We start from the raw sequence: 23,539 nt of genomic DNA, 5'->3' as shown, positions 1-23,539 counted from the left end.
AATAATACCTAATTATTTGGAGCCTTGAGTAGGCTACAGTACATGCATTTCTTTCAATTTCGATTTCTGATGCAAAAATAATAATAAAAAGTCATTTATATTTGTTATTAAATTGCTTTATTTGATTGTGATTACACCAGATATCACATTAGTGCAATGGGTTGCCTACAACAACAAAAATATTCATTATGATTCCAGTAAAAAAAAGGAAAATGTATCAATCATATACATTCTAATTTATGACATTGTCACTTATTTAGATGTATGGTTTAGCAGGGGTGTTTTTTACATGCGTCTTTTTAAACAATGCATTCATGATTTCCATACTGCCTCTGTAGCTAGGTCATATCCTCTTGTAAATGTTCCAACCCGCAGATATGTTGCTCACTCATCACTGGACTATCTTAATGAATGGATATCTACAGTGCAGCTTTACAATGCGGGGGCCAGCTGGTCCTCAGCTCCTTGTTAATGTAGTAGTACAGCCAGGCCACAAAGGGGAAGATTGTGATGGCAACAGCAACAGACAGTCTGAGAGCCCCAATAGAACTAATAGAAAAGAGTTACGACAGTACAGATATCAGTGATGTACTGAGTTTGAGTCTTTTTTAAATAAAGTATTGCATGTAGGGATATGGTCCAAATCTATGTTGAAAGTCCTTACCTTCCAGAGTGTTGACACAGGAGAAGCCAGACAAGTATCAACATGAGACCAGAGAATTCCCTGGGGATAGAGAGAAACAGGTGTGACCAAAAATAATTATTGTACACAATGCTCATCTAAACAGAAAAATATTTTGACTGTGAGACTATACCTTCCCTCCTCTTGCTGGAAGATATTTATGATGCGCTCTTTATACAGAGTCCATCCCATCATGGAAACAACAGCAGTCGAAATAAGCATATGAAGTTTAGCAATTCTCCTCCAAAGTAGTGTCTCTGAAAAACAGTCTCTCAAGCATTTAAACATTCAGGGTGCAGTGCAGGCTCATGCATATATATTTCTAGCTTTAACTACACTCATGATACTATGACAAGATACTAAACAGTCAATGGCCAAAAATGTTAAAATGGAAATGTTATTTAATAGGAAAAATATGCTGATATCATTGATGGATCTCTATTCATCCATAATGCCCACATACCTGTTACATGTGGTATAATGGCAATCAATAAACACAGATTTGCTGGAATAGCATAGGCAACCTGGAAATAGAAAAGGCGTGTATGTGGAGTACTGTAAATAAAAAAAATACAAAAAACACTTTGATTATAGTAATTCATTAAGAACATTAAACGACAAAAAAAAGCGTGATCCTACCATCCATAACACTGCATCCGGATCGTTAATCTATGCCAATAAAAAAGACAAAGGATAAAACATGGGATTTACTAATTTGGGCCAAATATTCGAAGACAGACATACACCATGTTCACCTATTAAATGACTGCTAAATCCATGAGTTCAACAGAAGCAGATATGCCTACAGTTAACGCCAAATACAGTAGGCTATAGATACAAAGTATCTCAAACAATGTAACCAAATAAGGGAATCACTTGCCTGCACATAACTTGCTAGAGCAAAGAACAATGACATGCATACATTGCAAACTCAACATTCCGTATTTTTTGGGGTTTTTTGAAGTTTCGACAAGTGAACATTTATAGGCACTATAGCAAAGTCGCCAAGACTCGTTGTTTTGTATCTTTTTTTCATGAAAAGTGCTTTCTGAATATATATGAATAAGAAAAACGATTAAACGTTACATATGTGTTACTGTTACATTAAATACTGATTTGGCTACTTTAAAATAAAAACAATTCTGGACAGTATTACACATACTTTAAATGTACGTAAACTGACATTTTACTGTTAACTGTATGGTAATTCATAGTCTAATACAATTAGGCTAGAAATCGCCCCTACCCACTGATACACGATCAGATATTTGTCTTCCCCATAGTGCTTAAGGTTAACGCAGGCGGTATGGTTATCTGAGCCTAGATTTGTGTTCCTCGAACTAAGCCCACAAACACAGCAGCGTCGCGTTGGAAGCTGTGGGTGTTCAAGTTCGCAAGTGACATTTGGTCAGCTGACTGAGTCTCGACCAGAGACAGAAGAGGAAGCGAGACACCCCACTCACTGTTTTTTTCTTGTTCAATTAAACTAGGTAGACCAGACAAGCTGCTATTGCATTTGTGTCTATGGGAGACACACCCAGTTAAGTAAGCCGGAACTGACCTTTTTTCAATCGTAAAAGGCCTGACTGAATAATCTTTATTTATCCACCATCTTTGGTCTCGACTCTATGTGGAAAGGGGGTTACTGGACTGTCAAACACTGTCCCGATTTCTTACTGTTTGTTGGTAGTTACAGTCTTGTTCGGTAGCGCTCTCTACAACCACATTTGAGTCGAAGAAGTCTAGCCAGTTTGATTATTCTCCAGTCTTGTTTTGAAAGGGTGAAGTTGCTCTCTGCATTGCAGCCTAGTGCTGCTGATGGAATTCAAACACACAATGGCGACACCCAGCCCCAACAACTCAACAACATCTACCAGCCACAACAGCAATAACGCAGGATCTACAGGCTCACATCACCATCAATCCCAGTCGCAACACATAACAACAATGAGCAGTATGCAAGGTAAGGATTGTAAAATACCAGCTTGTTAAAACTATATATTTTTTTGTGAGTGGTGTTAACGGGAGTAACCTAATGACTATGCTAACGAACTAGCTACCTATATTGGCTAGCTATCTACTTACTAACATAACTTTCCTCAGTTGTATTCACACACTATTACTAGTTTGTTAGTTAGTTAGCTTGGTGTCTACAGTTAACGCTAGCTAGCTACTGTCAAAATCAGTTGCCCTCACACCCAAAACATTGTCTTCTAAGCAAATAACGGGTTCTGAAAATGTGTGTTAGAAATAAGTAACACCAAAAACACCTTATAGCTAGCCACAGCTTACGTTAACTAGTGAATAGTTGGTAAGTAAGTTAACTCGCTTGCTGGGTAACGTTAGCTAAGGTTGGCTAACAAGCGGCATTGCTAGTTAGCCTAAATAACGTTAGCTAGCTAGAATATAAGAAGGCCTGTCATGCTTTATCTGGATCTGGTCATGTGTTGCTTACTGTCTTTCAATGTCAGGTTACCTCTAACTAGCCAACTACAATATGTTGCAGTTCTAAAAATAACAAGATCATGTTGGGATGTGTTTTGGGGAAATTCATTGTATCTACTAACATGCTACTGTAGCAGTTACCATATAATTCCAGTCATTGCACTAACTCTTGTTAGCATTAGCTTGCGAAACTACCTCAACTACTGGATGCAGAGACAATGTTATCCATTATTTGATCTGACTCTTGTGAAGTGGATAAAGGGCTTTATTATTAATTTATTACTAAAATCCCGAAGTATCCTAGGCCATGCAGTTATTGCTAGCACAGTGAAACTGTTGCATGAGAATCTCTTTGATTTCAAATAACGTTAATTTACATCCACCAGAAGAAATCTGTTTAAATTTACACCCAATGCATCATTAGCTAGCTATGTTTTTACAAACTATATATTTTTTAACTTACAGAATCCAACACGTGCTGGAGATGTCAGAGTGAAACAGGTAGCTAACGTTACTGTCAATATTACACATTTTATAAAGATAATATATTTACATTTTTTGTTGATGCTTTAACAATAACTGTCGTAGCTCGTTAGTTTTTTTTTTGATCTGGTTCTATACTTTTGCATGCCGTTCTCAATCTGATATTTAACAGGTAGTAAATGAAATAAATATGTTATGGTCCACTTCTGTCACTGTCAAAGTATTGAAACTACATTCCTGTGATATTTTTCTTCCCTTTCCTTAATTCTACTAACTTCCCATAACCCTCCTGACTTGATGCTGATCGATGGTGAGCTGTCCCAAGAATAGTTTATTCAATTGTCATTGTCTCTCCCTGCCAGGATCATTTTGTGGATGCATTTAATTTTCTATCTCACACCACTCCATTTAAAAAAATCATTTGTAGGTTGTTATTTTTATAGGTCTACCCCAATTTGCTCCACTGAATCTTCCTGAGCTAATCCTTAATCATACCAAAGTTATCTTGGTTGTTTCTGGCTATATATGTGTGCATGTAGATTAATCCCCCCCCCCCCCCCCCCCCCCCATATGCAATACATTTTTCTGTTTTCTGTGTGGTGGAATGCTCAGCTTTTAACGTTTACCAGTTCACTGACGTGGGGCCAAGTTATAAAAGTTCAGTAGTTCACTCAGAAGAAAATAATTTGAGTATGTCACGAGGCCATAGCCACATTTGTTTACAGGGACATTTCAAAGTGCAGTGTTACATTTTACAGTGAACAAAAAACAGAACAAAACACGGTCTTCTAGATTTGAATAATAAATATGTTTTTAACTCTTCAGTTATTGGTTGGTTTCTTTTGGGAAAGTGCATACAACATGAATACAATAGGGTCTGGGTAATGTACCATCTATAGCATAGAGAAGACAAGTGCAAGAGATGTAAACCTATGTTTTTAGTAGGCCTTCCTTAGCACCCGTGCCTATTCAGCCAGTTGTCTCTGTGTTCAAATTGTATAATTTGGGGGGCTTACACAAAGGAGCTTTTCCTGCTTCAAACTAAGTACATTTATGATTATTAACTCTAACATGCAACATTGATAACAAGGCTGCTGCAATTTCAGCTGGTAACATCTGATAAGTACCCTAATTATTTAGTTAAGTATTGCATGTAGGTTAGGCCTAGATAAAATATTTCCGGTCAGGATTTCTTCAATTGGGCTAGTTGGTCATGTTTTAGTGTGTGTAGTAGTTGTTGTCCACACTTGGTATCAAACTGTGATTCATAGACGTTTCCAGTAATGAAGCCCCATTTAGCAAAATCAAGTTGATTTGAGATATTTCAAATAGTTGTCAGTCAAGGTGGTGCCGGGTGTTGGGAAACAGTGCTGCATCGTTCCCTGGTCTAAACTGAAGCTGAGAAGAACAGTGTTTGTTGTTCACCACGTTTCCTAATAGAACTTGATTTGTTTTTTGTTCATCGGTCAAAACAGTAGCCTAAATACAGGTGAAATATGAAAAAGAAATGTTCTCTTCTCACCTCCTAGGGTTTCAGATAAACCTGTCTGGAGCTCCCCCAAGTAAGCCAAACCTCTTTTGCTACAGTACCAACAGTTCTCAACCCTTTGCTTCCGCCTGATGGTCTGGTATGGGGGAGTCTGTCCTCTTTTCTCAACTAATCCAAGTGAAGAGTTGTTGGGGTCTAGTAGGCTTGTGCCGGTTTTGATAGTTACGGCTAGTAGTTGAGGCTAAACATTGATTATCCTAGAGTTAGAGTGCAGCGTATGTTGGTCTGTTATTTAAGACATTAGGTCATAATATTTTACTGATGCAAAGCAAGTGAAAGAAAGACTTGTCCAACTGTGAGTCTTATTGATTTAACTTCTCTGTAGTTTAAAAAACAACAACGGTTGGTGTTAACCATCCTGTATGTTTTTACCTTTCATAATGTTCATTTACCAAGACGTTCCAATCCATATTCTGATCATCCATCATCGGCACAAGCCTAGGGCTAAGAGCTTCCATTAGCATTGGTGTATATAGATTCACACTTGGCTTTCAACTGGTCTTTACCACTGTTTGGTTCGGCCTTCTACACAAAATAGCACTGTGTTGGAAATGTATTTTATCTTGACAGACGTGTAGTCCTTTTGCTTGTATTTATTAATTAGGTGTGTTTTTAATAAACATTGTAATGGAAGCTCTACCTTTTTTTAGTTTTAGCATTTTTAGTCAGCTTGCTACTAACAAGCAAAACTAGCTAGTAATGCTTGGGGTTTTGCCACATTGTTTTACAAACCAGTTTGCAGCTGTTTTGTTTTTGAACACTTAAGTGATTTTTGGCATGAGCTGTACTTAAACACTTGCCTGTTGAGACATGGAGACACTAGTGTAATTTCCAATTGCTTGTGCCATTTTATTGGAATTTGAGTACATACATTCTTGTGGTGTTTGGGGTGGAGAGAACAGAATGCATCCTTCATTTCAAGGTGAACTCAGAACAGTTCTACTTGGGAAGCTCCTTCTCCTCTGGCAAGATTTTCTAGTCTGTAGTGTAGGCTATTTGACTCTTGTGTATGGTTATGAGCCAAAAGTCACATTTTGTATTTTCAAAGATTTTCTGTCAGAACAATGCTTTTGTTGAGTTAGAATCTCATTACACAATGTTGTCATGTTTCACAGTCTCTGGGTAGTAGCCTAAATAAATGTAAAAATCAAGCAAGAAATTGTCAGTTTTTTTATTTAAATTCTCACCTATTCCCTCATTATTGTTTAAATTACCAAGCAAAACCTACTAAAACATGGTAGGTGAGTGTTGGATTGTAGCTAAGCCTCCATCCTGAATAGCCATAGGATGTGATCTAGTACTAGGCTATGGTTTAGAGCAGGTGTCTACTGAGAAGTGTATGCTTCTGCATCAACTTCAGTGAACTGGTTAAAGTATATAACTACCATCTGCAATGAGTCACTGGTACAACCAGAACATGTCTTGTAAAAATACCTCCAGGGGGTTTCTGTTCCTGGCCACTGAGGCTATAGCATACACATATTTGATTGAGAACCTGTTATTAGACCTACTCATGATTCATTTTAATTTGGTCAAGACCTGTTTTGTTGACTATCCCATATAGTTCAGTATCAGCCAAAATCTAAAAATCAGCATCTATAGAAGAAATGTATGTTCTCACAGAGAAATATAAAGAGGGATGCCTTTGGTAAGAAGCAGGTCATTACTCTTACATCCATTGTCCCTAGATGTGGATTGCATGACTTCAGTAAATTTACTTGAATACTCTTGTTAAATTTACCTCTCCATTCCTTTACTGGTCTCTCATTCTGTGGTATGGTAACTGTTTGTTTTCATGTTGTTTTTGAGTGTGTAAATGTTGTTTTCTGGTTCTTGGCTCTACACCTGCCATAGATGTCTTGTGTGCAATCTGACATAAACTCTGCCTCTCCCCTATCAGGTAAACGCAAAGCACTGAAGTTAAATTTTGCCAATCCCCCGATTAAACCAACGACCAGATTCACTCTGAGTACAGCAGGACCCCCATTCCAGAACCCCCACATGTAAGTTGACCTCCGAACTTTGCAATGGATGTGGTTTTCTGAAGATCTACATGGAGTGGAATTTGCATTAGCCACAATGCAAACTCCTGCATAATGAATTGTTATATGACTCTGCACTCTAGTCTACAGTCTGCTGAGACTCTTCATCTCCAAAGCCACACATTGTCAATGTAACATTCAGTACTGTATAGGTACCCAGGCAATCTGTCACAATAAAGACAGGCTAAGTGAGGTTGGAATGATTAGCAGTTGTTGTATTTCTATCTCCACCTGCTCATGGAAAACAGAGAGTAACTGAATGTAGCCTCAAGTACCTGTTTGGGCAACACCATTGTAGTGAATGTGAATACGCCCTGTGTCTTTGCTGTGTAATTTGAAGATAACATGAGCCTGCTAAGTTACCCTGGACAAGCAAATTACTGATGCTGGATAATGCAAACTGAACAAACGGATGTCAACTAACCATCCTTTTTCAGGTGCCGTATCATATACAGTGGGACAAAAAAAAGTATTTAGTCAGCCACCAATTGTGCAAGTTCTTCCACTTAAAAAGATGAGACCTGTAATTTTCATCATACGTACACTTCAACTATGACAGACAAAATGAGAAAAAAAATCCAGAAAATCACATTGTAGGATTTTTAATTAATTAATTTGCAAATTATGGTGGAAAATAAGTATTTGGTCACCTACAAACAAGCAAGATTTCTGGCTCTCACAGACCTGTAACTTCTTCTTTAAGAGGCTCCTCTGTCCTCCACTTGTTACCTGTATTAATGGCACCTGTTTGAACTTGTTATCAGTATAAAAGACACCTGTCCACAACCTCAAACAGTCACACTCCAAACTCCACTATGGCCAAGACCAACGAGCTGTCAAAGGACACCAGAAACAAAATTGTAGACCTGCACCAGGCTGGAGAGACTGAATCTGCAATAGGTAAGCAGCTTGGTTTGAAGAAATCAACTGTGGGAGCAATTATAATGAAATGGAAGACATACAAGACCACTGATAATCTCCCTCGATCTGGGGCTCCACGCAAGATCTCACCCCGTGGGGTCAAAATTATCACAAGAACGGTGAGCAAAAATCCCAGAACCACACGGACCTAATGACCTGCAGAGAGTTGGGAGCTGGGACCAAAGTAACAAAGCCTACCATCAGTAACACACTACGCACTACATGTCCCCCTGCTTAAGCCAGAACATGTCCAGGCCTGTCTGAAGTTTGCTAGAGAGCATTTGATTCAGAAGAAGATTGGGAGAATGTCATATGGTCAGATGAAACCAAAATATAACTTTTTGGTAAAAACTCAACTCGTCGTGTTTGGAGGACAAAGAATGCTGAGTTGCTTCCAAAGAACACCATACCTACTGTGAAGCATGGGGGTGGAAACATCATGCTGTTTTTTTTCATGCTGTTTTTCTGCAAAGGTACCAGGACGACTGATCCGTGTAAAGGAAAGAATGAATGGGGCCATGTATCGTGAGATTTTGAGTGAAAACCTCCTTCCATCAGCAAGGGCATTTATTTACCTTTATTTAACTAGGCAAGTCAGTTAAGAACAAATTCTTATTTTCAATGACAGCCTAGGAACAGTGGGTTAACTGCCTGTTCAGGGGCAGAACGACAGATTTGTACCTTGTCAGCTTTTCCACCATAATTTGCAAATAAATTCACAAGAAAAATGTGATTTTCTGGATTTTTTTTCTTCTCATTTTGTCTGTCATAGTTGAAGTGTCCCTATGATGAAAATTACAGGCCTCATCTTTTTAAGTGGGAGAACTTGCACAATTGGTGGCTGACTAAATACTTTTTTTGCCCCACGTACGTATATATGTATGTATGTATGTATGTATGTATGTATGTATACTGAACAAAAATATAAACGCAACATGTAAAGTGTTGGTATCATGTTTCATGAGCTGAAATAAGATTCCAGAAATGTTCCACACAAAAAGCTTATTTCTCTCATTCTGTGCACAAATTTGTTTACATCCCTGTTAGTGAGCACTTTAGCCTTTGTCGATATAAACCATCCACCTGACAGGTGTGTCAAATCAAAAAGCTGATTTAAGATTTATGATCATTACCCAGGTGATCCTTGTGCTGTGGACAATAAAAGGCCACTCTAAAATGTGCAGTTTTGTCACACAACACAATGCCACAGACGTCTCAAGTTTTGAGGCAGGATGCAATTGGCATGCTGACTGCAGGAATGTCCACCAGTGCTGTTGCCAGATCATTTTAAAGTTAATTTCTCTAAGCCACTTCCAACGGCATTTAAAAAATGTTTTGTCAGTACGTCCAAACGGCCTCTCAACCGCAGACGTGTAACCACGCAAGCCCAGGACATCCACATTCGGCTTCTTCACCTGTGGGATCGTCGGAGCCTATGCCCTCCCAGGCCCACCCATTGCTGTACCCCTGCCCAGTTATAGGAAATCCATAGATTAGGGCCCAATTTATTTAAACTGACTGAATTCCTTATACGAACTAAAACACAGCAAAATCTTTGAAATTGTTTCATGTTGCATTAACATTTTTGTTCAGTATATGATTGAGGTGAAATTAACTCAACTAAGATTGTGTTTCTTATGTCTCCCACCTATTTCTGTGGCCAGAGAGAGGCTGCGTACGCATAGTATCGAGTCGTCAGGGAAGTTGAAGACCGCCGGTGGCGATTGTGACTTCACGGCTGAGGACCTCAAGGACCTGGGGGAGATTGGGCGGGGCGCTTACGGCTCTGTCAACAAGATGGTGCACAAGCCCAGCAACCAGATAATGGCTGTCAAGGTGACTGCCCCTTACTGACCTCTTATTGACTAAACTACAGGAAGTGTTCAGGGCAAGATTTATGCCTGCTCATCAGTCTTAGGCTATATTGTGAAATGAACACTCAGTAATCACCAAAGTGTAACTGACTCCCATTGCAGGATATGGTAACATGTTGCTCATGATAAGGGGAGGAAGGCTCGTAATAATGGCTGGAACAGCGAATGGAAACCATGTGTTTGAAGTTGATACCTTTCCACTAATTCCACTCCAGCCATTTACCACGTGCCCGTCCTCACCAATTACGGTGCCACCAACCTCCTGTGACTTCCAACCATGGTCACAATTTGAAAGCAACATGCATCTGATTACAATGTGTGTCTCCCACAGAGGATTAGGTCAACGGTTGATGAGAAGGAACAGAAGCAGCTGCTAATGGATCTGGATGTGGTCATGAGGAGTAGTGACTGTCTCTACATAGTTCAGTTTTACGGGGCTCTTTTCAGAGAGGTGACCATGCAAGATTTTCACTTCTGTGTTTTGTTGATTGATTTCTCTATATAGGAAATGCATTGGATGTCAATCAATCGTTCTGTGTAGTTAGCAATAAGCAGTGTATTATCTTCACGAGGTAATGTTATGTCTTACGATTCTTTTCTTTGTCAGGGGGACTGTTGGATATGTATGGAACTTATGTCTACCTCCTTCGACAAATTCTACAAATATGTATATTGTGCTTTAGATGATGTGATTCCAGAGGAAATATTAGGCAAAATAACATTAGCTGTAAGTTTTCATGCATTTTCTCCTTACATAATTTACACTGATTAATTTGACAGGAAGGGTACATATTTCTCTATATTAATTTAGTTGCTTATGTGTTTTCATTACAGACTGTGAAAGCACTTAACCACTTAAAAGAATACTTGAAAATAATTCACAGAGGTAAGACGACTCCAAAATGGAGACCTTGTTCTTTATTTCCTCATTTGAGATGTGTAATTGCCGTTATTACCTCACAATGCTCTATTTACTGTACCACAACAGAAGTGGCACTTCCTTTACCCAGAACTCTTAGCCTAGCTTTGTCATGTCTTCTATATGTTTCTCCTCTCAGACATCAAGCCATCCAACATCCTCCTGGACAGGAATGGCAACATTAAGCTTTGTGATTTTGGCATCAGTGGGCAGCTGGTGGACTCCATTGCCAAAACCAGAGATGCAGGGTGCAGACCGTACATGGCAGTAAGTGATGTATGGGGATTTTGGTGCAATGTTTCATTAATGGCTGAAAGACAAGGCAAGTGGAAGATGTACAACTAAGGCTCTTTCTAAGAATACATTTCACTTTCACATGATAAGAATTCAACTGTTTTGGTGCTTAGTGACTTGGTGGTGATCGTCAGTTGTAAGGAGACTGTGGTTTTGTTGTTATTCAGGGGAGGCAGGTAGTTAAGATTGTTGGGCCAGTAACCGAAAGGTCGCTGGTTCAAATCTCTGAGCCGGCAAGGTGGAAAAATCTGGCGTTCTCCCACTTGAGCAAGGCAGTTAACCCCTAACAACAATTGCTCCCCGGGCGCTGATGAAGTGGATGCCAATTTAAGGCAGCCCCCTACACTTCTCTGATTCCCCTTTCCTTATTGTTGATGGCAGTGTTGGTAATTATATTATGGTTGCTACTGATATCTGTTCTTGCAGATGCTTGTTGTCTTGTTCCTATTTTGGACTAGCTGCAGAGGAATCTCATGCCGTCTGTGTGTATGTGACATGGTTGTAGTCTTCCAAACTGCTGGCAGTGCAGTTGAATGAGCTCATCGTGTCGTCATCACAGGGTTAATTTTCTGGCGGTGGTATTGCTGATGGGAGAAGGGAGCCACGGCCCCTCCAGTTTCCATTCTAAATTTGGCATCTCCCTATCAGGACGTAGGGCACACCTCTGCCATATCTCTGCCACGCATCTATCAGAAGGCCGAGGAAGGGCTGGGTTACTTCATTCATGTCTGTCAGAATAAAGCTGTTTGGGTTGGTGCTCCCACAGCTGTGAGCTCACAGTGCAGGAATCCAACCCACATGGCTCCAGTTTCCTTTTTCAAATATAAAAATTGCAGACCTGCCAGGTGCTTCTTGGCCACCCCATTGCTAATTGCTTTAGCACCATTTGTCTCTGTTTGGTCTAGATATTAGAGAGGGATTGATTTCACTTCAATGGAATATTATGTACTACACTACAATTAAGTAGGTTAGATTTGGTTCATGGTATTTGGTTCAGGTGACAGTCTAGCTCTGTTCCCCTCTGGTTGTTATGATTTAGTTCATTTAGCTGGCAAGTGGCCACATGTCTGAAATGTTTTTTGGAATATGCTCACTAATTATTTTGCACACTGTAGTGTCAGGTTAATTTTACTACTACCATTATGTACCGAAGCATTCTTTAATCCACAGGTCAGTCATTTTAATTAGGAAATACTTTTTGTATTTGAAAGCAATTACACATCTAAATTAAATGTGCACCAATGTCGTTTTGAGTTGATATACACTGAGTGTACAAAACATTAGGAACACATTCCTAATATTGAGTTGCATCCCCTTTTGCCCTCATAACAGCCTCAATTCATCAGGGCATGGACTCTACAAGGTGCTGAAAGTGTTCCACAGGTATGGTGGGCTGGCCCATGTTGACTCCAATGCTTCCCACAGTTGTCAAGCTAGATGACCTTTGGGTGGTGGACCATTCTTGATACACACAGGGAACTGTTGAGTGTGGAAAAACCCAGCAGCGTTGCAATTCTTGACAAACCGGTGCACCTGCCAACTACTACCATACCCTGTTCAAAGGCACTTAATATATGTTGTCTTGCCCATTCACCCTCTGAATCGCACACATACACCAACCATGTCTCACTTGTCTCAAGGCTAAAACATCCTTTAACCTGTCTCCTCCCCTTCATCTACACTGATTGAAGTGGATTTAACAAGTGACATCAATAAGGGGTCATAGCTTTCACCTGTTCAGTCTGTCATGGAAAGAGCATGTGTTCTTAATGTTTTATACACGGTGTAGTAGGTCTGAGTAGTTGTGTTTTGAGTTAATAACATATCTGAGTAACTGTGAGCTGTGTCCTAGGTGACAGCTGGGCAGCCAGATCTTTTTCAGTCTTGGCAGAGGTGAGCTGATGCTGTAGCCACTATGCCATAAAACACATCAGTGCTGCGGTCAGGGAATTCTGTCCCACTGCTGTGAATGGGTGACATCATCATCTATTTCTGGTGCATGAATGAATGAGCCAGAGGATAGGAGGTGCTCCCTCCACTCAGCAGCATGGCTGGTAGAAGTCTGTGACCTGGGCACTGTTTGGAACCACTGCATTTTTCTTTACATGCGTGGAGGTGAGGTCATACGTGAAGTAACTGGCTGAGGTGATTATTATGAAAGGCATGTAGAACCAGGCAATGAGGACATGGACAGGGTTTTCCGTAGGGCTGTCCCAGAGTAGTCTTTTCTTTCGACCATTCTATTGGTCTAAAATGTTTACATTTATATTTTTTTCATATACACACCCTGTGTTTTAAAATGAACTGTGTATTGAGCTTGTCTGGTACTTTAAGCACAGTTTGATTTAAATAATTAACACACACACACGACTCGAGGGAGCCAGTTATCAAGCTCGTCTACCCCCTGCTGGCTTTCCTGGATTCTGCGTTATGCTCCTGAAGTTGCCGGTAATAGGCTACACCAGGGGCCAACAGCCTTTTTCCATTTGGAGTGCCAATTAATTTGACCATTTCTACCGATCTGCGTGCCAGTTATGATTTTCATATGCTCATTTTCGTGGAACAGTTTCATTTAATTTATAATGGTTTTTGTATCTCAATCTCTTTGTCATGTGGTAAATCTAAATTATATCTAAATGAAAACAATACTACAAATCTAAAATAACTTCTATTGCCAATGATGTAAGAATAGCCTACATAAAACCAACAAATTAAAAACATTGCAGCCTGCAGGTAAACAATATCCTGATTTAAAAATAAATATCCTATAATTCACATTGGTTACGCGTGGCCTGTGCAACAAACTTGAAACGTATCAACAGTCCGACCCTAAACTCGTGCTAGCCAACTTGCAACATTGCATCAAATATTCTGGGCCCTCAGTTTCCCACGACAGGGACATACACAGCTGTAGGCTAATTGTGCAAGGGAAAATAAGTAATCTGGTATTTTATGACGTTTCCACTGGATCAGAGCATTACATTGTTTCCTTTCATGCCAAGTGGTTATCGGAAGGGAGAGCGCTGGATTTCTGTTCTAATACGTTGAGTACCTATTGTCATTTTCAATGGATTCTAAAAACAGACTCTCTTTACGTGCAGTCCACAGCTCATTAGTGATGGTGGATTAAGACAATCAGAAATACTATCAGACATCTGAAATGGGCACATTTATAGGCCTACATTTGCCCGCAGTCCAGGTAACCTAGGCCTACAAAAAACAAAAAAACTATGAATAAATTGACAACTCTTAAATGGCATGAAATAAACCAAAACTTGTTTCTCACACGTGTAGCATAGGTGGTGAGCTCTGCAAATGTGTCCACTCTGACAATGGGAACGGTAAACGACTAATAATATATTGAGCGCATTAGCAGAAATTACCGTAACCCAACAAACATTGTAGATTAGACATTATGGGAATTAATGGTAAATGTAGGTTACTACTGGTGATTTATATGTAATGGGGAATTGATATACACTAATAATTAGGGTAAACACAATGAAGTTATGAAACAATGAACGCGCAAGAGCGCATTTTTGAGAGACGTGCCTTGTGCATCTTGGTAAAGATTATGGATATATACTGATAAAGCACAAAAAAAAACAGATTTCTGCCGAATTGGGCCTCTCTTCCTCCCTGATCTTAGTCACACTCCCCTTTTCATAGGAACGTGGCATCCTAGAGTCCTCCTCAATGGATTAGTCCACTCAGAGTAGCTCAAATCAGACAGGTGTGCCTGCTCGACTAAAAACATCTCAGTTGACCAACAGCCTATCGACTAAATGGGGTCAGCCCTTGGGTGTATGTTGTATTCTGTTGAATAGACACAAATGAGTGCCTATGATAATTAATGCACTCAATAATACAGTCCTCACCATATGTATTTGGACAGTGAATCTATTCAAGACAAAGGAGATGATTATGGACTACAGGAAAAAGAGGACTGAGCACACCCCCATTCTCATTGACAGGGCTGCATTGTTGCAGGTTGAGAGCTTCAAGTTCCTTGGTGTCCACATCGCCAACAAACTAACATGGTCCAAGCACACCAAGACAGTCGTGAAGAGGGCACGACCAAACCTATTCCCCCGCAGGAGACTGAAAACATTTGGTATGGGTCCTCAGATCCTCAAAAGGTTCTACAGCTGCACCACCACTGCATCACTGCCTGGTATGGCAACTGCTTGGACTCTGATCGCAAGGCACTAGAGGGTAGTGCGAACGGCCCAGTACATCACTGGGGCCCTGTCATCCAGGACCTCTATACCAGGCAGTGTCAGAGGATGGCCCTAAAAATTGTCAAAGACTCCAGCCACTCTAGTCATAGAACAGTGTATCTGCTACCGCACGGCAAGCAGTACCGGAGCGCCAAGTCTAGGTCCAAGAGGCTTCTAAACAGCTTCTACCCCCAAGCCATAAGACTAAAAACACCTAATCAAATGGCTACCCAGACTATTTGCATTGCCCCTCTCCCCCTCTTTTATACCGCGGCTACTCTGTTGTTATCATCTATGCATAGTCACTTTAATAACTCTACCCACATACATATTACCTCAACTAACTGTATATAGTCTCACTATTGTTATTTTACTGCTGCTCTTTAATTACTTGCTACTTTTATCTCTTATCTGTATTTTTTTTCTTCAGCTGCATTGTTGGTTAGGGGCTCGTAAGTAAGCATTTCACTGTAAGATCTATCTATACCTGTTGTATTCGGCTCATGTGACTAATAAAATATGATTTAATAGTGATATTTAGGTTTGATAGCGGAGCTCCCAGGCATGCTTCGAAAGCTGCTTAGCGATAACGTTGAAGCAGTGTGCCGATGCATGTATCTTTTATCAGAAGTATGTCATCAGTTACATCCAACGCTTTGTTTGATCACGTGCTTTTTCAAACAGTGTGTTGCAAAATGCGAGATCCCACTGATTTCGTGGTTCTGGTGCTTTCTTCAAATCCAAGCTGCTTTCGAACACCGACTTCTACTGGACACTGTACTTACAAATGTAGTTAGGATTTTGCATATGTAGTTTCACTTGACAAGTAGTTTAGCAGATAGACTAGGGAACTATGGAACATACAGTATTTATTATGGATCCCCATTAGCTGCTGCCAAAGAAGCAGCAATTCTTCCTGGGGTCCAGCAAAATTAAGGCAGTTTATACAATTTTAAAAAACATTACAATACATTCACAGATTTCACAACGCACTGTGAGCCCTCAGGCCCCTACTCCTCCACTACCACATCTACAGTACTAAATCCATGTGTATGTTATCGTGTGTGTGTGTATGTGCCAATGTTTGTTACTTCACAGTCCCCGCTGTTTTTTTTAATCTGTTTTTTAAATATTTTACTGCTTGCGTCAGTTACTTTATGTGGAATAGAGTTCCATGTGGTCATGGCTCTATGTAGTACTGTGTGCCTCCCATAGTCTGTTCTGGACTTGGGGACTGTGAAGAGACCTCTTGTGGCATGTCTTGTGGGGTATGCACGGTGCATTCAACATACCTCAATATCTCTCATAAATAAAAGTAGTGATAAAGTCAATCTCTCCTCCACTTTCAGCCAGGAGAGATTGACATGGATATTATTAATATTAGCTCTCTGTGTACATCCAAGCGTCAGCCGTGCTGCCCTGTTCTGAGCCAATTGCAATTTTCCTAACTCCTTTTTTGTGGCACCTGACCACACGACTGAACAATAGTCATGGTACGACAAAACTAGGGCCTGTAGGTCCTGCCTTGTTGATAGTGTTGTTAAGAAGGTAGAAGCTAGGGCCTGTAGGACCTGCCTTGTTGATAGTGTTGTTAAGAAGGTAGAAGCTAGGGCCTGTAGGACCTGCCTTGTTGATAGTGTTGTTAAGAAGGTAGAAGCTAGGGCCTGTAGGACCTGCCTTGTTGATAGTGTTGTTAAGAAGGTAGAAACTAGGGCCTGTAGGACCTGCCTTGTTGATAGTGTTGTTAAGAAGGTAGAAACTAGGGCCTGTAGGACCTGCCTTGTTGATAGTGTTGTTAAGAAGGTAGAAACTAGGGCCTGTAGGACCTGCCTTGTTGATAGTGTTGTTAAGAAGGTAGAAACTAGGGCCTGTAGAACCTGCCTTGTTGTTAAGAAGGTAGAAACTAGGGCCTGTAGGACCTGCCTTGTTGATAGTGTTGTTAAGGCAGAGCATCGCTTTATTATAGACCGACTTCTCCCCGTCTTAGCTACTACTGCATCAGTTTGTTTTGACCATGACCGTTTACAATCTAGTGTTACTCCAAGCAGTTTAGTCATCTCAACTTGCTCAATTTCCATATTATTTATTACAAGATTTAGTTGAGGTTTAGGGTTGAGTGTTTTGTTCCAAATACAATGCTTTTAGTTTTAGAAATATTTAGGGCTAACTTATTCCTTGCCATCCACTAACTGCAGCTCTTTGAGTGTTGCAGTCATTTCAGTCGCTGTAGTAGCTGACGTGTATAGTGTTGAGTCATCCGCATACATAGACACTCTGGCTTTACTCAAAGTCAGTGGCATGTCATTAGTAAATATTTTAAAAAGTAAGGGGCCTGAACAGCTACCTGGGGGAATTCATCATTCTAACTGGATTATATTTGAGAGGCTTCCATTAAAGAACACCATTTGTGTTCTGTTAGACCAGGAACTCTTTATCCACATTATAGCAGTGGGTGTAAAGCCATAACACATACGTTTTTTCCAGCAGCAGACTATGATCGATAATGTCAAAAGCTGCACTGAAGTCTAATAACAGCCCCCACAATCATTGTATCATCAATTTCTCTCATCCAATCATCAGTAATTTGTGTAAGTACTGTGCTTGTTGAGTGTCCTTCCCAAAAAGCATGCTGAAATTCTGTTGTTAATTCTTGTCTTTCATAATTTGGTCCGATATACTTGGATGTGGAGTTTCAGCATTTGTTGCTGGCGTGTCATCCCTAAGTTTAATGACTTTTTCCCATTGGCAAGATAAGCAAAGTAGTTTGCAATATCAGTGGGCTTTGTGATGAATGAGCTCCATTCAATGAATGAAGCATAGTTGGCTATTTTTCCCAAAATGTAATTTAAGGTGCCCCAAAGCTTTTTTAATATCATTCTTTATATAATTTATTTCATAGTGTAGTTTCTTTTTATCTTGTTTAGTCACATGATTTCTTAATTTGCAGTACGTTTGCCAGTCAGTTGGGTTGCCAGACTTAATTGCCATACCTTTTGCCTCATCCCTCTCAACCATACAATTTTTCAATTCCTCATCAATCCAAGGGGATTTAAGTGTAGTCATTTTCTTAATGGGTGCGTGCTTATTTGTAACTGGAATAAGTAGTTTCATAAATGTGTCAAGTGCAGCGTCTGGTTGTTCCTCATTACAAACCACAGACCAGCAAATATTCTTTACATCAACATATGAATCGCTACAAAACCACTTATACATTGTATTAGGCCCAGCCTCTGGGACTTTGGTTTTCCTAGATATGGCTATAATATTGTGATCACTACATCCTATGGATTTGGATACTGCTTAAAAGAAAATATCTGCAGCATTAGTGACGTGAGGGTATGAGGTCGAATACCATTGAAGAGACACTATTTAGAAAATTATTTTGTGAAACCACACGTTCTGCACTGTTCAAATTTGTTTTATTTATTATAGTAAATGTTTCTGTCTTAAGCATCCTAAATAATGCCATAGATTCCGTTTTTGAGAAATAGCTAACTTGAAGGGCAAAAAAAGAAGTCTGATGTGAACCTGGTATTCCAACTAGGAATAGGCTACTAAATCCAATGATTTACCGTTGCGGCACTGAATTTTTATGAAAACAGTGGAGAAAACAATATTCTCTGATAATCACACGCAGATGCCACTAATGTGCATTGTGAACAGATGATGACGCTCTGTTTAATGAACCATTTTTCGGTGAAAGCACCAACGCCTTTCCCATCACTACTATTCACCATTCGCTTACAATTGAACAAGACCTGGCCTAAAAGTTCCCCCCCAAAAACTGCAGAAGCAAAAGCGTTTATAGAGTTACAAGCTTGATACAGTTGTGAGAAATTATATGGAACCAAAAACGAACCTTCAGATTACTGTGATTTTGTCCAAATACTTGTGATTTCTTAAAATGGGGGAACTAGATGCATAAAGTGCTTTTATTTCAAAAGGATAAAACCGATACCCTCAAATATATGGTGTTATTTTATACTGTTGCTTCAGTCATCATTTGATTGATTATCCAAAATACTAGAGGATAGAGCCAAAATAAGATGAGCTTCACTGTCCAAATGCATATGGTGAGGACTGTATACACACTTGTCTCACAAGTCTGTTTAAAAAAAATTCCCCCCAAGTTGTCTAATTTTGAACATTTATTTGAATGTTTGTTCTTCATTTTAGTTTTTCTCTTTTAAAGGCCCATCTATGATATCACCATGATGAATTGTAACATGTTTTCCTTGTCTCTTCCACAGCCTGAGAGAATAGACCCAAGTGCCTCCAGACAAGGCTATGACGTCCGGTCAGACGTATGGAGTTTGGGGATAACACTGGTGGGTCCTCAACCCTCTGGTCCACGTTGTCTTTAACATTCAAATAGTTATTTGAAGATACACTGAATGTTAAATCCACAAGACAAGATAGTATATTGTAACTATAGACTCACCATGTTGTCTTTGTGGGGTTTGTTTTACAGTACGAGCTGGCGACTGGGCGGTTTCCCTACCCAAAGTGGAACAGTGTGTTTGACCAGCTGACACAGGTGGTGAAGGGAGAACCTCCACAGCTTACCAACTCAGAAGACAGGCAGTTCTCCCCCAAATTCATCAACTTTGTCAATCTGTGGTAAAGGACAGATACAACTTCTGGTGGCACTGCTTCAATGTTATTCTCACGATGATATAGTATAAGTTGAAGTACATTGAATCACTGCAGAGCAATATTGTCAATGTAAACTACTGCATACTTTCGCAGTATTCACCCACAAATAATAAAATATGTGAAATTCATAAGGTAATCTTCTGCATGAGACATCCTCTGGATTTGATTTCCCCCTGGTGAACAAAACATGTCATGTCTGTTTTAAGTCTCGAAGAGAACCATGATGTGGTTTATTGCAGAGCAGAATTTTAATTATTTATTCCCTTTATTTATTCCCTTTAGCCTTACAAAGGATGAGTCAAAAAGGCCAAAGTACAAAGAGCTTCTGGTAAGTATGTACGTCCCGTGTGGCTCAGTTGGTAGAGCATGGCACCCTCAGTACCGGGGGTGGTGTATGCATACGAGCGTCTGCTAAATGACTAAATATTAATGTAATTGTATTACATGCAGAGATACTTATCACCCGTACATATTATTACATGTTTCTGGTTCTCTTCAATACAGAAACATGCTTTCATTCTGATGTATGAGGAGCGCTCAGTGGATGTTGCTAGTTACGTATGCAGAATCCTGGATCAGATGCCCACTTCTCCCAGCTCCCCCATGTACGTCGACTGACTGTAGAACAAGTAATAACGGAAGCCTGGAACAGAAACAACAAAACAATGGCCTAAAGAGTTGCTTCATCCCATACTGCAGTGTTAAACTAAGACAGAAAATTTACAAATTAAAACACCACGTGTACTAAGACTGGTGATCAGTCACGTCTGTATGCTATCAACATTCTCACACTTTTCTCTATCCTACACACACACTTACATGTAAGTACAACTAGTAACTGAATGAATATACCATGGTCTTGGTTCACCTCGATGTGAGACCTCATCTCTAATGTGGATACAGTACAGTGATTTAAAATCTGGAAATGTATTTATAGTGTTTAATCACTTGTGGAATATATGATTTGGAGATACTGGAATCATGCTCTTTGAAACTTCCCATCTCTTCCATGTATGTGACTTTAAGAATTGTGGTTGGTATCTTAAATGAAACCTTGCTTCTTATGGTGTAAAGCAATTTAAAACGTAACAGCATTGATGGACAGGATCATGTGGTTCCATCCAATGTTGTGAGGGTGCTGCCGTCACTGTGCAATGGACTTTGTGCTGATTATATAAATAAAGAGAGAAATAATTGTGTTTTGAGAGACATTTAGTTACTCTGCATCTATTTGAGCTCAGGTTAATCCATTGATGTAAGAAGGCAAGCAACCACAAACACACTTACTGGCTCTCTCAGCCATGGCATATGCAACACTCTTTTTAAATGCTAAGCTGTATGTATGTATGGTGCTGTTGATCTGTAATTACTCATGCCATCTTGTATCCCTGTATATAGCTACACATTTATCTGTAATGAAATTGCCTACTGTTCTGGATGTTCCAACCGTTCTAATGGACCCGACCAGCCCCTAATTATTTCAGCTGATATGCCAGTACTTGTTCCTCAAATGCATGGCACCTGAACTGTTTTCAGACCGTGATTGATTGACTCCTATAATATTCACAATGTACACAGAATCTAGAGGTTTAGTACACACAGTTCACATCTTTTTAGATGACCAGATATAATTTATTTTACTGCTGGTAAAATACTGGTTGGCTGGACATCATTGCATACAACATGCATTTAAATGTTTGCAGTTTTACTGTAGAACATTCAAAAAATAATATCTTGCTGGGCAGAATGTGTAAAATATTTAATGACCTGAGAATATTAAAATGAGCTTATGAAATAAGGATGTATCAATTTATTTGATCTTTCATCTGACTGAAAATATGAGTGTACATTTTGAGCTTGGTGTCACAGAAAAATGTAAGAACTATCCAACAAAACCTGTACAGGGATTTGCCTGACTGGTGTTCATACAGAGTAACTGGCAAGTGGCAATGGAGCATTTGAAACACATGAAGTAAGACCTTATTTACTAGTTTTCGCTTTTGTAATTCATTATTTAGTCCATTCCTTTTGGTCAGGATAATTGCTGCACAATAAAGGAAAGCAACGGCCTGTAAGTCTGAAAGCACAATATGAAGAAAAATGTCATATAAAAAATATTGATATTCAAAGAAATAGCCATGCCAATATCTCATGAATAACTTATTTCAGGGGTCAACGGGTACAAGCTAGCAGGATAAATGGTCAAATGTGAAGGATAAATAACCAGTGTGAAGAGTCTGTAGCCCTATAAATACAATGCCAAATCCATGGTATTAATAAACATTTACATTTGGATATTGTATTTGAAATTCATAACATATATTAATATAAATATATGACTATCCAAATCTAAATGTTTATTTTTAACATCATGAATATGCCATACAATTTATCAGTCTACCTGACCTGCTTCATATGAAGCTATTCATAAGCTCTGTTATATTACTGAAGGGAACGTTGTCAGATATGATTAGCGTTTATCAAAAATACTCCAGTTTATTGATTGGTTGTTTTATTACTATATTGCAAATCAATGCAAAAGAACAGTGAGACCTCCCACATTTATTAATACTCAGCTGGCCCCTCCCTGGATGTTGTGTTACATTTTCTACAAAGCTTTCTTAGTGTCCAACAAACGTTCTCTACTCTTAACCTTGTTCTGAACACCTCCAAAACAAAGGTCATGTGGTTTGGTAAGAAGAATGCCCCTCTTCCCACAGGTGTGATTACTACCTCTGAGGGTTTAGAGCTTGAGGTAGTCACCTCATACAAGTACTCGAGCGGCTAGATGTTCTTTACCATTCGGCCATCAGATTTAAATCAATCAAATGTATTTATAAAGCCCTTCTTACATCAGCTGATGTCACAAAGTGCTGTACAGAAACCCAGCCTAAAACCCCAAACAGCAAGCAATGCAGGTGTAGAAGCACGGTGGCTAGGAAAAACTCCCTAGAAAGGCCGGAACCTAGGAAGAAACCGAGAGAGGAACCATGAGGGGTGGCCAGTCCTCTTCTGGCTGTGCCGGGTGGAGATTATAACAGTACATGTCCAAAATGTTAAAATGTTCATAGATGACCGGCAGGGTCAGATAATAATAATAATCATAGTGGTTGTAGAGTGTGCAACAGTTCAGCAGCTCAGGAGTAAATATCAGTTGGCTTTTCATAGCCGATCATTCAGAGTATCTCTACCACTCCTGCTGTCTCTAGAGAGTTTAAAACAGCATTTCTGGGACAAGGTAGAACGTCCAGTGAACAGGTCAGGGTTCCATAGCCGCAGGCAGAACAGTTGAAACTGGAGCAGCAGCACGACCAGGTGGACTGGGGACAGCAAGTAGTCATCAGGCCAGGTAGTCCTGAGGCATGGTCATAGGGCTCAGGTCCTCAGAGAGAAAGCGAAAGAGAGAGAGAGCATCCTCCACATACAACACCCGTTCTGCCAGTCACATTCTGTT

The 23,539-nt window shown here is 39.8% G+C and overlaps 2 protein-coding genes across 7 annotated transcripts; one reads left to right on the top strand and one right to left on the bottom strand.

Moving 5' to 3' along the window:
• Positions 1–100: 100 nt before the first annotated feature.
• Positions 101–2,376, bottom strand: LOC110538574 (transmembrane protein 220-like). 2 transcript variants are annotated; one of them, XM_090193737.1, is made up of 6 exons: positions 2,244–2,376; positions 1,322–1,351; positions 1,146–1,206; positions 816–939; positions 665–724; positions 101–549 (listed from the first exon to the last, which is right to left on the bottom strand). In XM_090193737.1, the coding sequence occupies exons 2-6, from the start codon at positions 1,322–1,324 to the stop codon at positions 420–422; spliced, it is 378 nt and encodes a 125-aa protein (XP_090049863.1). In that variant the 5' UTR covers positions 1,325–1,351; positions 2,244–2,376; the 3' UTR covers positions 101–419. The 2 variants fall into 2 exon arrangements, with proteins under 2 accessions (XP_090049863.1, XP_021481146.1); XM_021625471.3 differs by lacking the exon at positions 2,244–2,376 and adding an exon at positions 1,563–2,012.
• LOC110538572 (dual specificity mitogen-activated protein kinase kinase 4) lies at positions 2,060–21,883 on the top strand. Of its 5 annotated transcripts, none has more exons than XM_021625467.3 (13): positions 2,286–2,645; positions 3,593–3,628; positions 5,140–5,172; positions 7,060–7,162; positions 9,787–9,958; positions 10,328–10,447; positions 10,604–10,723; positions 10,831–10,882; positions 11,055–11,182; positions 19,680–19,757; positions 19,901–20,049; positions 20,368–20,413; positions 20,590–21,883. In XM_021625467.3, exons 1-13 carry the CDS (start codon positions 2,501–2,503, stop codon positions 20,701–20,703), a joined length of 1,296 nt encoding a protein of 431 aa, XP_021481142.1. In that variant the 5' UTR covers positions 2,286–2,500; the 3' UTR covers positions 20,704–21,883. The 5 variants fall into 5 exon arrangements, with proteins under 5 accessions (XP_021481145.1, XP_021481144.1, XP_021481142.1 ...); XM_090193736.1 differs by having other exon boundaries at positions 2,305–2,645; positions 5,140–5,238; XM_021625469.3 differs by lacking the exon at positions 5,140–5,172 and having other exon boundaries at positions 2,285–2,645; positions 7,072–7,162.
• Positions 21,884–23,539: the final 1,656 nt, after the last annotated feature.

The sequence above is a fragment of the Oncorhynchus mykiss genome, chromosome 12 (assembly GCF_057628025.1).
Source record: "Oncorhynchus mykiss isolate SJ-2025 chromosome 12, ASM5762802v1, whole genome shotgun sequence".
Lineage (NCBI taxonomy): Eukaryota > Metazoa > Chordata > Actinopteri > Salmoniformes > Salmonidae > Oncorhynchus > Oncorhynchus mykiss.
Note: the sequence above shows the minus strand (reverse complement) of the source record. Positions and strands in the feature narration are given on the sequence as shown.